Below are 16,593 nucleotides of genomic sequence, written 5' to 3'. Positions count from 1 at the left end.
TAATAACCATCATTGTTAATAAAATTATTAATAAGCATATTTAACAACAGTATTCATATTATATAATATCATTATTAATGAATAGACACTAAGGCCCAATCTCAATTCTCCCCCTCAGCCTCCGCTTAGCCCTTTCCCTTCGATTTGCGTGTTCACGAGAGACGAAGGGGTTTCCCCATTCTATTTTGTGGTGAGGGGTAGGGGTGAGGGAGAGGTCACATAGCCCTTCAAGCGAGGGTTTTGCTGATGCACACTTCAGACGAAGGGGTAGGAGGAGTTTGACGAAACACGGAAATAAGCTGCGAAATGAATCATCAGTAAGCACTCTTACAACATTTATAACGTTGCAGAACTCTTTGTTTGTGACTTTATTCGCTTTGTGTAACAATTAAAACAGTCCTTTGCGTTAAACGTGTCTGTTCTACGTTTTCGCTTTGCTGCTGCAAATGCTATTTGCGCTGCATTGGCGACTTTTGCAATTTCTTTCCAAACTCTCGTTACGTCGCTATTGCCATGACACACGGGTTCATCGCTGCTGCGCCCGCTGTGTCCCGCTTGTTTTTTTTTTTATTGTTTTTTTTTTTACATAACCTTAACCTAGTAAATGCAGTCAAATGGAGGGCTGTCCCATTTCTAAGGGTGGTCTTTTCAACCCTCGCCCTTAGCCCTTGGTTTCAGGGTGTAGGGAAAGGGGAAGGGCAAGGGCAAGGGGAAGGGGTAGGGGTAGAAAAGAGAAATGAGATTGGGCCTAAACCTCTTGAGCTATAAGGAACATGAGCATTGTATCAGTTACTGTAACAATGCTTTTTGTTCTGTCCCGATAAATGTATTAGAATCATAAATAAACATAATTATTAACATCACTATTAACAGATGGCACCCTGGACATTTAAAAAAAGACAAAAATTACACTTTTTACTTTATATTAATATATGTATTAAACTGCGCCCGGAAGTAAGGGATGCCGTCAAGCTGAAGAAGGAGTCCTACCAGCAGGCCAAGCGTGCTGCAGCTCGTGCGGTCGCGGAGGCTAAAACTCGTGTCTGGGGGGAGTTCGGGGAGGCCATGGAGGAAGACTATCGGTCGGCCTCGAAGAGATTCTGGCAAACCATCCGGCGCCTCAGGAGGGGGAAGCAGTGCTTCACCAACACTGTTTACAGTGCGGGTGGGGGGCTGCTGACCTCGACTGGGGATGTCGTCGGGCGGTGGAAGGAGTACTTCGAGGACCTCCTCAATCCCACCGTCACGTGAGGAAGCAGAGGCTGGGGGCTCGGAGGTGGGCTCGCCCATCACCGGGGCTGAAGTCACCGAGGTGGTGAGAAAGCTCCTCGGTGGCTCCGGGGGTGGATGAGATTCGCCCTGAGTACCTTAAGTCTCTGGATGTTGTAGGACTGTCTTGGCTGACACGTCTCTGCAACATCGCGTGGCGGTCGGGGACAGTGCCCCTGGATTGGCAGACCGGGGTGGTGGTCCCTCTCTTTAAGAAGGGGGATCGGAGGGTGTGTTCCAATTACAGAGGGATCAACTGTGTCCCTCGTGGTGCACTCTGGCATAAGCCCCTCCCCTCGTCCCTCCCACTCACACACCTGTACCTGCAAGTATTTAAAAATATGTTCCCGTCTAATGCCTGACGAATTTCAGGAGAAACTGAAATTCGTGCTGCCAGGCAAAGAACTCTGGTTATTTTCACGGAGGATGGGCGGGCCACTTACAAGCCACTTTCAAGCCACTTACAAGCCACTTTCAAGCCACTTACAAGCCACTTTCAAGCCACTTACAAGCCACTTTCAAGCCACTTACAAGCCACTTACAAGCCACTTTCAAGCCACTTACAAGCCACTAACAAGCCACTTTCAAGCCACTTACAAGCCACTTTCAAGCCACTTACAAGCCACTTACAAGCCACTTACAAGCCACTTTCAAGCCACTTACAAGCCACTTACAAGCCACTCACAAGCCACTTACAAGCCACTCACAAGCCACTTACAAGCCACTTACAAGCCACTTACAAGCCACTTTCAAGGGGGAATGTGCTCGCGCGCCAGATTGGAAGTCTGTGAAAGATATGAGGCTTTGAAATTTACTGAAAATGGCCTCTCAGTTGCGGCCTTGTCATGACCACACCCAATAGTTTAAAAAAAATGTAGTTGATGATTTTGAAAGCCACATGAGTTTGGGACATGTTGGCCAAAATTGGAGGCTTTCCATTGAAAACTCGGGGATCAGGGGCCAGAAGTTCAAGAAGTACGATTTTGAAGGTTTGAGGTTCGGGCCAAGATGGCCGACTTCCTGTAGCATTTAGGGCGGGGTTGTAATATCATTTTTGACATGTCCTGACGTGGTCTATGTCCCTGGCCAATGTCACTTTTGTACCATGATTTTTTTTGTGACCGGCCTCTCATTGACTCAATGTAAACTGCCTGTTTGAGGGGGCGCCACAGAGCCAACTTTTATTATTTTCTCTCGCGAACCCCACCCAAAATTAGAGCTTGTGGAGCACTACGTTTTGACCCCTGTTACTTGCGAATCGTTTCACGTTTGCTACGTGAATTCTTGCGTTTTTGTCCCAGTTATCGATTTTAATTAGTCCCTCGGGCCTAATAATAACATTTATATGGGGAGTAAAAAACGTAGTTGAAAGTCAATGAAACCCTTGTCATATGTTTGATGGCGTTGCCGTAGCGACGACCAGAACTCCCCATTTACTCTCATGGATTGATTTTTGGGTAATGACAGTGAGACCTGGGAGGGAGTGATTGGGAGGAACGGCCTCCCCGATCTGAACCCGAGTGGTGTTCTGTTATTGGACTTCTGTGCTAGTCATGGTTTGTCCATAACGAACACCATGTTCGAGCACAAGGGTGTCCATAAGTGCACGTGGCACCAGGACACCCTAGGCAGGAGGTCGATGATCGACTTTGTAGTTGTGTCGTCTGATCTCCGGCCGCGTGTCTCGGACACTCGGGTGAAGAGAGGGGCGGAGCTGTCAACCGATCACCACCTGGTGGTGAGCTGGATCCGCTGGCAGGGGAGGAAGCCGGTCAGACCTGGCAGGCCCAAGCGTGTCGTGAGGGTCTGCTGGGAACGACTGGCGGATCCCTCTGTCAGTGGGGTCTTCAACTCCCACCTCCGGAAGAGCTTGGCAGACCGGGGTGGTGGTCCCTCTCTTTAAGAAGGGGGACCGGAGGGTGTGTTCCAATTACAGAGGAATCACCCTCCTTAGCCTCCCCGGTAAGGTCCACTCCGGGGTGCTGGAGAGGAGGATCCGGCCGATAGTCGAACCTCGGATCCATGAGGAACAATGCGGTTTTCGTCCTGGTCGTGGCACACTGGACCAGCTCTATACCCTTCATCCGGTGCTCGAGGGTTTGTGGGAGTTCGCCCAACCAGTCCACATGTGTTTTGTGGACTTGGAGAAGGCGTTCGACCGCGTCCCTAGTGGTGCCCTGTGGGGGGTGCTCCGGGAGTATGGGGTCCAGGGCCCTCGTGGTGCCCTGTGGGGGGTGCTCCGGGAGTATGGGGTCCGGGGCCCTCGTGGTGCCCTGTGGGGGGTGCTCCGGGAGTATGGGGTCCGGGGCCCTCTGCTAAGGGCTGTCCGTTCCCTGTATGAGCAGCAGGAGCTTGGTTCATTGCCGGCAGTAAGTCAGACCTGTTCCCGGTGCGTGTTGGTCTCCTCAGGGCTGCCCTTTGTCACCGGTTCTGTTCATTACTTTTATGGACAGAGTTTCTCGGCGCAGCCAGGGGCCCGAGGGACCGGAGGGGCCGGAGGGGCCGGAGGGGCCGGAGGGCGTCCGGTTTGGGAGCCTCAGAGTCTCGTCTCTGCTGTTTGTGGATGTTGTTCTGTTGGCTTCAACAAACCAGGACCTTCAGCTGCTCTGGGGCGGTTTGCAGCCGAGTGTGTAGCGGCCGGGATGAGGATCAGCACCTCCAAATCTGAGGCCATGGTTCTCCTTCCCCTCTACAGGTCGGTGGGGAGTCCTTGCCTCAAGTGGAGGAGTTCAAGTATCTCAGGTCTTGTTCTCAGTGAGGGACGGATGGAGCGTGAGATGGACAGACGGATCGGTGCGGCGTCAGCAGTGATGCGGTCGCTGTATCGGTCTGTCGTGGTGAAGAGGGAGCTGAGTCGGGGCAAAGCTCTCGATTTACCGATCGATCTACGTTCCCACCCTCACCTATGGTCATGTGATCCTCACCTATGGTCATGTGATCCTCACCTATGGTCATGAGATTTGGGTCATGACCGAAAGGACAAGATCGCGAATACAAGCGGCCGAAATGAGTTTCCTTCGCAGGGTGGCTGGGGGTGAGGAGCTCAGTTACCCGGGAGGAGCTCGGAGTAGAGTCGCTGCTCCTTCACGTGGAAAGGAGCAGCTGAGGTGGCTCGGGCATCTGTTCCGGATGCCTCCTGGTCGCCTCCCGCGGGAGGTGTTCCAGGCATGTCCTAGTGGGACAAGGCCTTGTGGACCCAGGACACGGTGGTGGGACTATGTCTCCGAGCTGGCCTGGTGTCGCCTCGGGGTCAGAACAGCTGGAGGAGGTGTGGCCTCGGGGTCAGAACAGCTGGAGGAGGTGTGTGTGGATCGGGAAGTTTGGGCGTCTCTGCTGCCCCCGCGACCCGGCCCCGGATAAAGAGGAAGAAAATGGATGGATGGATTAATAAGTAAGGGATAATGTATAAAATGCTGGTCATTATCGTGAAAATAAGCACAGGACGAACCAGACCCCGATGCTTCGCCCTGAAAATTGCATAATAATGACCAGCGTTCTAAACATTATCCGCTTATTATTCGGCCATTTGCCAACTGAACACACACAACATAAACTTCGTACACTTTTATGAAGCCTAAAGGTTTATTTAATGACTTCCACTGCAAATAGTTCCCAAAAGTTTGCGCGTTGCTTGGCAATGTTTGGCTAGGCTAGTTGCAGCAAGGCTAGTAGCTAGCCTAGCTCCTTAGCTAGCTCCTTAGGTGCAGTTGGAGGAATGGTGGTGAATCTCTGGGGAAGTTGAAAGTCAGACTCACGTTAACTTCATGATTCCCCGACGTCTCTCAGTGACGGGACAGAGACAGAGTCACGACTACGTACGTACGAGTGATGTGAAAGACCTGTGTTACAAACACCAACTCCGTTTCTCTCAGAGGCCTCCAGAGCTCTTCCACAAACCAAACTTTCCTTGAATGTGTCTCCTTGATTTGAGCTGAAGCAGTGACGTCTGTCCCTGAGCTCAGAGACACGATTCTTTTCCCCAGTTCCCTCGTGTGCGTCTGGACCGGTATAAACGGCGGCGTCGCTGTGGATCTGCAGAGGCTCAGGCTCCTCTGCTGAACTCTCACTCTCCTTCACATTCTGTTTCTGCAAAGCCACTTTTCACTCGGGGTTTCTCTCCCGTCTTCAGCCTGGACTGAGAAACATCTGCTTTTCAAACAGTCACAAAAAAAGGACCTGTTTTATTTTTGACTTTCCTTAATCTGAAACACATCTGGACTTTAACAAACCTCTTAATAGACAACATAAACCTTCATATAGAGTCTTTATAGAATCAGGAGTGTTGTTAATCCTACACTGTGATGCTGCTCATGTCCACTCATGTTAAAGCTTTATTAGTTGCTTCACAAGAACCAGCCGTTTGTGACTTTTTTAATGGAGTTCCTTAATATTATGTTTGTTTTACGTTGTTACTGTTTGTAATAAGTCCCACCACTGTGAGCTACGTTTGTAAATGTCCTTTTCCTTCACTTCCCCCTCCCTCTGTGCCTCGCTTTGACTTTAACCTCTTAACTCCTGCCTGAACCCAGAGCATTTTCTGCAGTTCAGCTTTACCCAAATCCTGTAGGCCAGTGTAACGCCTCATTTGAAAGCTAAGATCTACAAAACTGAATTGATCTTTTTCCTCACGTCAGATTTTTTTTCATCACTTTTTTTGTTTGGCAGTCGTCTCATTTTTGTCCAATTTTTGTGACTTTTTTGGGGGGGAAATTCTTATCACTTTTTCCTCCATTTTCTCTCTCTCTTTTCGTCAATTTTTTCTCGCGTTTTTTCACTTTATCCTTGTTTTCGTCTCAGTTTCGTTGCTTTTTTCACACCTTTTTTCCAGAAGCTTTTGGATTGGGGTAAAGCTGGAGAAAGTGTGCTCAGTTCAGGCGGGAGTTAAGAGGCATTTAAACGCACTTGTGACTCGATACATCATTAGTTAAAGTATGTGATGCTCCTCAGGTCCTGGAACTCGATGTTTTTGTGATACGTTTCCCCAGAACCTTTTAGCGCCGTTTCCTTCATAGACGAGGCACGTTTCATGGGCCGTAAAGCACCGGATCTGCAGGGACTTCAGGTTTAGTGAAACAGTCTCGTTCAGAGCCCGGGGTTTGTCTCTTTCACACATTTGTTCTGAAATGTTTCCTGTGGCCTGGACGCCCGAAAGGCCTCAGTGTTTGTAAACCAGAACATGAGGTTTTTAGGCCAAACTTTAGACTCACAAAAGCTCCAGTTTTAATGAAATGTATTAATAATGATCTGCTCAGATGAAGCCAAACGTAGAGGACATAACCTGTAAACCCTGAGTGTGTTTCTGATACAAACGTTCCTAACTCCAGTTTGATTCAAAGGGAAAAATCATTTCACCTTCACGAGCTCAAACTAAAGAGGAAAAGGTGAATATTAAAGGTGTGAGTCTTTGAAGCTCCTCATTGATCTGTGTGTGGATGTGCAGGTGGAAGTTCACTCAGATCATTCCAAACCTTTGTGTGAAAGTTTTTATTTTGGTGTAAATATTGTCTCATTGTGTTCATTGTGTGTGACTCTGGAGCTTTGTCCCGGTCCAAACCATGAATGTGTCGGCGGCGTTTCCATCTAACTCCGTGGCGTTCCCCTCAGTCTCCATGACGTTCCCCTCTGACTCCGTGGCGTTCCCGTCTAACTCCCTGGCGTTCCCGTCTAACTCCGTGGCGTTCCCCTCAGTCTCCTTGGCGCTCCCCTCTAACTCCGTGGCGCTCCCCTCAGTCTCCCTGGCGTTCCCCTCAGTCTCCATGGCGTTCCCCTCTAACTCCGTGGCGCTCCCCTCAGTCTCCCTGGTGTTCCCGGTCTACTCGGCGCTCTCGCCCCTGCACCTGTCGCTCCTGTCGCTGCTGCTGCTCCTGTATTTGGCCGGTTTGATGGTGACGTTGTTCCTGGTGGCGGTGATCGTGTGGGACGGGCGTCTGCGGCGCCCGGTGCACGTGCTGCTCGCTCACCTGTCGCTGGGCGGCGTGCTGGGCGGCTCGGCGCTGTGCCCGACCGTGCTGCGCTTCCTGGCGCTCGGCGAGACGCGCTTGTCCCTGGCCGAGTGCCTGGCGCAGGTTTTCTTGGTGAACCTCTACAGCGGCTGCCTGTTCTGCCTCCTCGGCCTCATGGCGCTCGACCGCTACCTCGCCATCGTCTTCCCGCTGCGGTATCACGCCGCGGTGACGCCCGCCCGGCTCCGGCTGGCGCTGCTGTGCGTCTACACCTTCCTCGTGGCGCTGTCGGCGGCGCAGGTCTTCCTCGCGTCACGGGTTCGTCTCTGCAGGTTCTCTGTGGATGAGCTGATGTGTAGCGCGTTAGCCGTGGTGAGCTTGGCGTGCGAGCACACGTTTGTGATCGGGGCGTTCGGACTCTTCGCCTCCGTCAGCGCCATCATCCTCCCGGCGCTCCTCATCGTCCTGTCGTACGCTCAGATCTTCATCGTCGTCTTTAAAACCTCCCGAGAGTCGCGGAGGAAAGCGCTGAAGACGTGCGCGCCGCACCTCATCACCTTCGCCAACTTCTCCATGGCGTCGTTTTTCGGCTTGATCTCGCGGCGCCTGAACGACGGCGGCGACGGCGCTCCCAAAACGCTCAACATCGTGGTGGGTTTGGTTTTCTTCGTTTTCCCACCGCTGTTCAACCCCATCGTCTACGGCATCAAGACACGGGAAATCCAACAGAGCGTGTGGAAAACGGCCCGGCGCGCCCGCCTGGCCCGCGCTGCGCCGGACGCCCTCCCGGCGCGCCCAGCCTTTCTCCTGAACAGCTGCATTTTAATTAAAACTGTCAAAACTGCTAATTAAGAAACATAGTATTTTAAAACATTGCTTTTAATAAACATCATAGTTAATAACAATATTATTAATAAACATCATTATTGATCATATTATTATCAATGCAATTCATATTTAACAACAATAATAAGAAAACAATTTTTATTAATAAACATAGTATTAATGAACATAGAATTTTAAAACATTGTTACTAATAAATATCATTGTTTAAAACAATGCTATTAATAACCATCATTGTTAATAAAATTATTAATAAGCATATTTAACAACAGTATTCATATTATATAATATCATTATTAATGAATAGACACTAAGGCCCAATCTCAATTCTCCCCCTCAGCCTCCGCTTAGCCCTTTCCCTTCGTTTTGCGTGTTCACGAGAGACGAAGGGGTTTCCCCATTCTATTTTGTGGTGAGGGGTAGGGGTGAGGGAGAGGTCACATAGCCCTTCAAGCGAGGGTTTTGCTGATGCACACTTCAGACGAAGGGGTAGGAGGAGTTTGACGAAACACGGAAATAAGCTGCGAAATGAATCATCAGTAAGCACTCTTACAACATTTATAACGTTGCAGAACTCTTTGTTTGTGACTTTATTCGCTTTGTGTAACAATTAAAACAGTCCTTTGCGTTAAACGTGTCTGTTCTACGTTTTCGCTTTGCTGCTGCAAATGCTATTTGCGCTGCATTGGCGACTTTTGCAATTTCTTTCCAAACTCTCGTTACGTCGCTATTGCCATGACACACGGGTTCATCGCTGCTGCGCCCGCTGTGTCCCGCTTGTTTTTTTTTTTATTGTTTTTTTTTTTACATAACCTTAACCTAGTAAATGCAGTCAAATGGAGGGCTGTCCCATTTCTAAGGGTGGTCTTTTCAACCCTCGCCCTTAGCCCTTGGTTTCAGGGTGTAGGGAAAGGGGAAGGGCAAGGGGAAGGGGTAGGGGTAGAAAAGAGAAATGAGATTGGGCCTAAACCTCTTGAGCTATAAGGAACATGAGCATTGTATCAGTTACTGTAACAATGCTTTTTGTTCTGTCCCGATAAATGTATTAGAATCATAAATAAACATAATTATTAACATCACTATTAACAGATGGCACCCTGGACATTTAAAAAAAGACAAAAATTACACTTTTTACTTTATATTAATATATGTATTAAACTGCGCCCGGAAGTAAGGGATGCCGTCAAGCTGAAGAAGGAGTCCTACCAGCAGGCCAAGCGTGCTGCAGCTCGTGCGGTCGCGGAGGCTAAAACTCGTGTCTGGGGGGAGTTCGGGGAGGCCATGGAGGAAGACTATCGGTCGGCCTCGAAGAGATTCTGGCAAACCATCCGGCGCCTCAGGAGGGGGAAGCAGTGCTTCACCAACACTGTTTACAGTGCGGGTGGGGGCTGCTGACCTCGACTGGGGATGTCGTCGGGCGGTGGAAGGAGTACTTCGAGGACCTCCTCAATCCCACCGTCACGTGAGGAAGCAGAGGCTGGGGGCTCGGAGGTGGGCTCGCCCATCACCGGGGCTGAAGTCACCGAGGTGGTGAGAAAGCTCCTCGGTGGCTCCGGGGGTGGATGAGATTCGCCCTGAGTACCTTAAGTCTCTGGATGTTGTAGGACTGTCTTGGCTGACACGTCTCTGCAACATCGCGTGGCGGTCGGGGACAGTGCCCCTGGATTGGCAGACCGGGGTGGTGGTCCCTCTCTTTAAGAAGGGGGATCGGAGGGTGTGTTCCAATTACAGAGGGATCAACTGTGTCCCTCGTGGTGCACTCTGGCATAAGCCCCTCCCCTCGTCCCTCCCACTCACACACCTGTACCTGCAAGTATTTAAAAATATGTTCCCGTCTAATGCCTGACGAATTTCAGGAGAAACTGAAATTCGTGCTGCCAGGCAAAGAACTCTGGTTATTTTCACGGAGGATGGGCGGGCCACTTACAAGCCACTTTCAAGCCACTTACAAGCCACTTTCAAGCCACTTACAAGCCACTTTCAAGCCACTTACAAGCCACTTTCAAGCCACTTACAAGCCACTTACAAGCCACTTTCAAGCCACTTACAAGCCACTAACAAGCCACTTTCAAGCCACTTACAAGCCACTTTCAAGCCACTTACAAGCCACTTACAAGCCACTTACAAGCCACTTTCAAGCCACTTACAAGCCACTTACAAGCCACTCACAAGCCACTTACAAGCCACTCACAAGCCACTTACAAGCCACTTACAAGCCACTTACAAGCCACTTTCAAGGGGGAATGTGCTCGCGCGCCAGATTGGAAGTCTGTGAAAGATATGAGGCTTTGAAATTTACTGAAAATGGCCTCTCAGTTGCGGCCTTGTCATGACCACACCCAATAGTTTAAAAAAAATGTAGTTGATGATTTTGAAAGCCACATGAGTTTGGGACATGTTGGCCAAAATTGGAGGCTTTCCATTGAAAACTCGGGATCAGGGGCCAGAAGTTCAAGAAGTACGATTTTGAAGGTTTGAGGTTCGGGCCAAGATGGCCGACTTCCTGTAGCATTTAGGGCGGGGTTGTAATATCATTTTTGACATGTCCTGACGTGGTCTATGTCCCTGGCCAATGTCACTTTTGTACCATGATTTTTTTTGTGACCGGCCTCTCATTGACTCAATGTAAACTGCCTGTTTGAGGGGGCGCCACAGAGCCAACTTTTATTATTTTCTCTCGCGAACCCCACCCAAAATTAGAGCTTGTGGAGCACTACGTTTTGACCCCTGTTACTTGCGAATCGTTTCACGTTTGCTACGTGAATTCTTGCGTTTTTGTCCCAGTTATCGATTTTAATTAGTCCCTCGGGCCTAATAATAACATTTATATGGGGAGTAAAAAACGTAGTTGAAAGTCAATGAAACCCTTGTCATATGTTTGATGGCGTTGCCGTAGCGACGACCAGAACTCCCCATTTACTCTCATGGATTGATTTTTGGGTAATGACAGTGAGACCTGGGAGGAGTGATTGGGAGGAACGGCCTCCCCGATCTGAACCCGAGTGGTGTTCTGTTATTGGACTTCTGTGCTAGTCATGGTTTGTCCATAACGAACACCATGTTCGAGCACAAGGGTGTCCATAAGTGCACGTGGCACCAGGACACCCTAGGCAGGAGGTCGATGATCGACTTTGTAGTTGTGTCGTCTGATCTCCGGCCGCGTGTCTCGGACACTCGGGTGAAGAGAGGGGCGGAGCTGTCAACCGATCACCACCTGGTGGTGAGCTGGATCCGCTGGCAGGGGAGGAAGCCGGTCAGACCTGGCAGGCCCAAGCGTGTCGTGAGGGTCTGCTGGGAACGACTGGCGGATCCCTCTGTCAGTGGGGTCTTCAACTCCCACCTCCGGAAGAGCTTGGCAGACCGGGGTGGTGGTCCCTCTCTTTAAGAAGGGGGACCGGAGGGTGTGTTCCAATTACAGAGGAATCACCCTCCTTAGCCTCCCCGGTAAGGTCCACTCCGGGGTGCTGGAGAGGAGGATCCGGCCGATAGTCGAACCTCGGATCCATGAGGAACAATGCGGTTTTCGTCCTGGTCGTGGCACACTGGACCAGCTCTATACCCTTCATCCGGTGCTCGAGGGTTTGTGGGAGTTCGCCCAACCAGTCCACATGTGTTTTGTGGACTTGGAGAAGGCGTTCGACCGCGTCCCTAGTGGTGCCCTGTGGGGGGTGCTCCGGGAGTATGGGGTCCAGGGCCCTCGTGGTGCCCTGTGGGGGGTGCTCCGGGAGTATGGGGTCCGGGGCCCTCGTGGTGCCCTGTGGGGGGTGCTCCGGGAGTATGGGGTCCGGGGCCCTCTGCTAAGGGCTGTCCGTTCCCTGTATGAGCAGCAGGAGCTTGGTTCATTGCCGGCAGTAAGTCAGACCTGTTCCCGGTGCGTGTTGGTCTCCTCAGGGCTGCCCTTTGTCACCGGTTCTGTTCATTACTTTTATGGACAGAGTTTCTCGGCGCAGCCAGGGGCCCGAGGGACCGGAGGGGCCGGAGGGGCCGGAGGGGCCGGAGGGCGTCCGGTTTGGGAGCCTCAGAGTCTCGTCTCTGCTGTTTGTGGATGTTGTTCTGTTGGCTTCAACAAACCAGGACCTTCAGCTGCTCTGGGGCGGTTTGCAGCCGAGTGTGTAGCGGCCGGGATGAGGATCAGCACCTCCAAATCTGAGGCCATGGTTCTCCTTCCCCTCTACAGGTCGGTGGGGAGTCCTTGCCTCAAGTGGAGGAGTTCAAGTATCTCAGGTCTTGTTCTCAGTGAGGGACGGATGGAGCGTGAGATGGACAGACGGATCGGTGCGGCGTCAGCAGTGATGCGGTCGCTGTATCGGTCTGTCGTGGTGAAGAGGGAGCTGAGTCGGGGCAAAGCTCTCGATTTACCGATCGATCTACGTTCCCACCCTCACCTATGGTCATGTGATCCTCACCTATGGTCATGAGATTTGGGTCATGACCGAAAGGACAAGATCGCGAATACAAGCGGCCGAAATGAGTTTCCTTCGCAGGGTGGCTGGGGGTGAGGAGCTCAGTTACCCGGGAGGAGCTCGGAGTAGAGTCGCTGCTCCTTCACGTGGAAAGGAGCAGCTGAGGTGGCTCGGGCATCTGTTCCGGATGCCTCCTGGTCGCCTCCCGCGGGAGGTGTTCCAGGCATGTCCTAGTGGGACAAGGCCTTGTGGACCCAGGACACGGTGGTGGGACTATGTCTCCGAGCTGGCCTGGTGTCGCCTCGGGGTCAGAACAGCTGGAGGAGGTGTGGCCTCGGGGTCAGAACAGCTGGAGGAGGTGTGTGTGGATCGGGAAGTTTGGGCGTCTCTGCTGCCCCCGCGACCCGGCCCCGGATAAAGAGGAAGAAAATGGATGGATGGATTAATAAGTAAGGGATAATGTATAAAATGCTGGTCATTATCGTGAAAATAAGCACAGGACGAACCAGACCCCGATGCTTCGCCCTGAAAATTGCATAATAATGACCAGCGTTCTAAACATTATCCGCTTATTATTCGGCCATTTGCCAACTGAACACACACAACATAAACTTCGTACACTTTTATGAAGCCTAAAGGTTTATTTAATGACTTCCACTGCAAATAGTTCCCAAAAGTTTGCGCGTTGCTTGGCAATGTTTGGCTAGGCTAGTTGCAGCAAGGCTAGTAGCTAGCCTAGCTCCTTAGCTAGCTCCTTAGGTGCAGTTGGAGGAATGGTGGTGAATCTCTGGGGAAGTTGAAAGTCAGACTCACGTTAACTTCATGATTCCCCGACGTCTCTCAGTGACGGGACAGAGACAGAGTCACGACTACGTACGTACGAGTGATGTGAAAGACCTGTGTTACAAACACCAACTCCGTTTCTCTCAGAGGCCTCCAGAGCTCTTCCACAAACCAAACTTTCCTTGAATGTGTCTCCTTGATTTGAGCTGAAGCAGTGACGTCTGTCCCTGAGCTCAGAGACACGATTCTTTTCCCCAGTTCCCTCGTGTGCGTCTGGACCGGTATAAACGGCGGCGTCGCTGTGGATCTGCAGAGGCTCAGGCTCCTCTGCTGAACTCTCACTCTCCTTCACATTCTGTTTCTGCAAAGCCACTTTTCACTCGGGGTTTCTCTCCCGTCTTCAGCCTGGACTGAGAAACATCTGCTTTTCAAACAGTCACAAAAAAAGGACCTGTTTTATTTTTGACTTTCCTTAATCTGAAACACATCTGGACTTTAACAAACCTCTTAATAGACAACATAAACCTTCATATAGAGTCTTTATAGAATCAGGAGTGTTGTTAATCCTACACTGTGATGCTGCTCATGTCCACTCATGTTAAAGCTTTATTAGTTGCTTCACAAGAACCAGCCGTTTGTGACTTTTTTAATGGAGTTCCTTAATATTATGTTTGTTTTACGTTGTTACTGTTTGTAATAAGTCCCACCACTGTGAGCTACGTTTGTAAATGTCCTTTTCCTTCACTTCCCCCTCCCTCTGTGCCTCGCTTTGACTTTAACCTCTTAACTCCTGCCTGAACCCAGAGCATTTTCTGCAGTTCAGCTTTACCCAAATCCTGTAGGCCAGTGTAACGCCTCATTTGAAAGCTAAGATCTACAAAACTGAATTGATCTTTTTCCTCACGTCAGATTTTTTTTCATCACTTTTTTTGTTTGGCAGTCGTCTCATTTTTGTCCAATTTTTGTGACTTTTTTGGGGGGGAAATTCTTATCACTTTTTCCTCCATTTTCTCTCTCTCTTTTCGTCAATTTTTTCTCGCGTTTTTTCACTTTATCCTTGTTTTCGTCTCAGTTTCGTTGCTTTTTTCACACCTTTTTTCCAGAAGCTTTTGGATTGGGGTAAAGCTGGAGAAAGTGTGCTCAGTTCAGGCGGGAGTTAAGAGGCATTTAAACGCACTTGTGACTCGATACATCATTAGTTAAAGTATGTGATGCTCCTCAGGTCCTGGAACTCGATGTTTTTGTGATACGTTTCCCCAGAACCTTTTAGCGCCGTTTCCTTCATAGACGAGGCACGTTTCATGGGCCGTAAAGCACCGGATCTGCAGGGACTTCAGGTTTAGTGAAACAGTCTCGTTCAGAGCCCGGGGTTTGTCTCTTTCACACATTTGTTCTGAAATGTTTCCTGTGGCCTGGACGCCCGAAAGGCCTCAGTGTTTGTAAACCAGAACATGAGGTTTTTAGGCCAAACTTTAGACTCACAAAAGCTCCAGTTTTAATGAAATGTATTAATAATGATCTGCTCAGATGAAGCCAAACGTAGAGGACATAACCTGTAAACCCTGAGTGTGTTTCTGATACAAACGTTCCTAACTCCAGTTTGATTCAAAGGGAAAAATCATTTCACCTTCACGAGTTCAAACTAAAGAGGAAAAGGTGAATATTAAAGGTGTGAGTCTTTGAAGCTCCTCATTGATCTGTGTGTGGATGAGCAGGTGGAAGTTCACTCAGATCATTCCAAACCTTTGTGTGAAAGTTTTTATTTTGGTGTAAATATTGTCTCATTGTGTTCATTGTGTGTGACTCTGGAGCTTTGTCCCGGTCCAAACCATGAATGTGTCGGCGGCGTTTCCATCTAACTCCGTGGCGTTCCCCTCAGTCTCCATGACGTTCCCCTCTGACTCCGTGGCGTTCCCGTCTAACTCCCTGGCATTCCCGTCTAACTCCGTGGCGTTCCCCTCTAACTCCGTGGCGCTCCCCTCAGTCTCCCTGGTGTTCCCGGTCTACTCGGCGCTCTCGCCCCTGCACCTGTCGCTCCTGTCGCTGCTGCTGCTCCTGTATTTGGCCGGTTTGATGGTGACGTCGTTCCTGGTGGCGGTGATCGTGTGGGACGGGCGTCTGCGGCGCCCGATGCACGTGCTGCTCGCTCACCTGTCGCTGGGCGGCGTGCTGGGCGGCTCGGCGCTGTGCCCGACCGTGCTGCGCTTCCTGGCGCTCGGCGAGACGCGCTTGTCCCTGGCCGAGTGCCTGGCGCAGGTTTTCTTGGTGAACCTCTACAGCGGCTGCCTGTTCTGCCTCCTCGGCCTCATGGCGCTCGACCGCTACCTCGCCATCGTCTTCCCGCTGCGGTATCACGCCGCGGTGACGCCCGCCCGGCTCCGGCTCGCGCTGCTGTGCGTCTACACCTTCCTCGTGGCGCTGTCGGCGGCGCAGGTCTTCCTCGCGTCACGGGTTCGTCTCTGCAGGTTCTCTGTGGATGAGCTGATGTGTAGCGCGTTAGCCGTGGTGAGCTTGGCGTGCGAGCACACGTTTGTGATCGGGGCGTTCGGACTCTTCGCCTCCGTCAGCGCCATCATCCTCCCGGCGCTCCTCATCGTCCTGTCGTACGCTCAGATCTTCATCGTCGTCTTTAAAACCTCCCGAGAGTCGCGGAGGAAAGCGCTGAAGACGTGCGCGCCGCACCTCATCACCTTCGCCAACTTCTCCATGGCGTCGTTTTTCGGCTTGATCTCGCGGCGCCTGAACGACGGCAGCGACGGCGCTCCCAAAACGCTCAACATCGTGGTGGGTTTGGTTTTCTTCGTTTTCCCACCGCTGTTCAACCCCATCGTCTACGGCGTCAAGACACGGGAAATCCAACAGAGCGTGTGGAAAACGGCCCGGCGCGCCCGCCTGGCCCGCGCTGCGCCGGACGCCCTCCCGGCGCGCCCAGCCTTTCTCCTGAACAGCTGCATTTTAATTAAAACTGTCAAAACTGCTAATTAAGAAACATAGTATTTTAAAACATTGCTTTTAATAAACATCATAGTTAATAACAATATTATTAATAAACATCATTATTGATCATATTATTATCAATGCAATTCATATTTAACAACAATAATAAGAAAACAATTTTTATTAATAAACATAGTATTAATGAACATAGAATTTTAAAACATTGTTACTAATAAATATCATTGTTTAAAACAATGCTATTAATAACCATCATTGTTAATAAAATTATTAATAAGCATATTTAACAACAGTATTCATATTATATAATATCATTATTAATGAATAGACACTAAGGCCCAATCTCAATTCTCCCCCTCAGCCTCCGCTTAGCCCTTTCCCTTCGTTTTGCGTGTTCA

The 16,593-nt window shown here is 50.3% G+C and overlaps 2 protein-coding genes across 2 annotated transcripts; both read left to right on the top strand.

Moving 5' to 3' along the window:
• Positions 1–7,025: 7,025 nt before the first annotated feature.
• Positions 7,026–8,063, top strand: LOC306977950 (olfactory receptor 52Z1P-like; the record flags this gene model as incomplete). The annotated part of the gene is made up of 1 exon (XM_079576392.1): positions 7,026–8,063. The coding sequence occupies one exon, from the start codon at positions 7,026–7,028 to the stop codon at positions 8,061–8,063; it is 1,038 nt and encodes a 345-aa protein (XP_079432518.1).
• Positions 8,064–15,070: 7,007 nt separating this feature from the next.
• On the top strand, positions 15,071–16,225 carry LOC306977941 (olfactory receptor 52Z1P-like; the record flags this gene model as incomplete). The annotated part of the gene is made up of 1 exon (XM_079576379.1): positions 15,071–16,225. The coding sequence occupies one exon, from the start codon at positions 15,071–15,073 to the stop codon at positions 16,223–16,225; it is 1,155 nt and encodes a 384-aa protein (XP_079432505.1).
• Between the last annotated feature and the right edge of the window lie 368 nt (positions 16,226–16,593).

Source organism: Gobius niger (genome assembly GCF_951799975.1).
Source record: "Gobius niger genome assembly, chromosome: 1".
Taxonomy (NCBI): domain Eukaryota; kingdom Metazoa; phylum Chordata; class Actinopteri; order Gobiiformes; family Gobiidae; genus Gobius; species Gobius niger.
The sequence above is the reverse complement of the archived record's forward strand: the minus strand, read 5'-3'. Positions and strand labels throughout refer to the sequence as shown.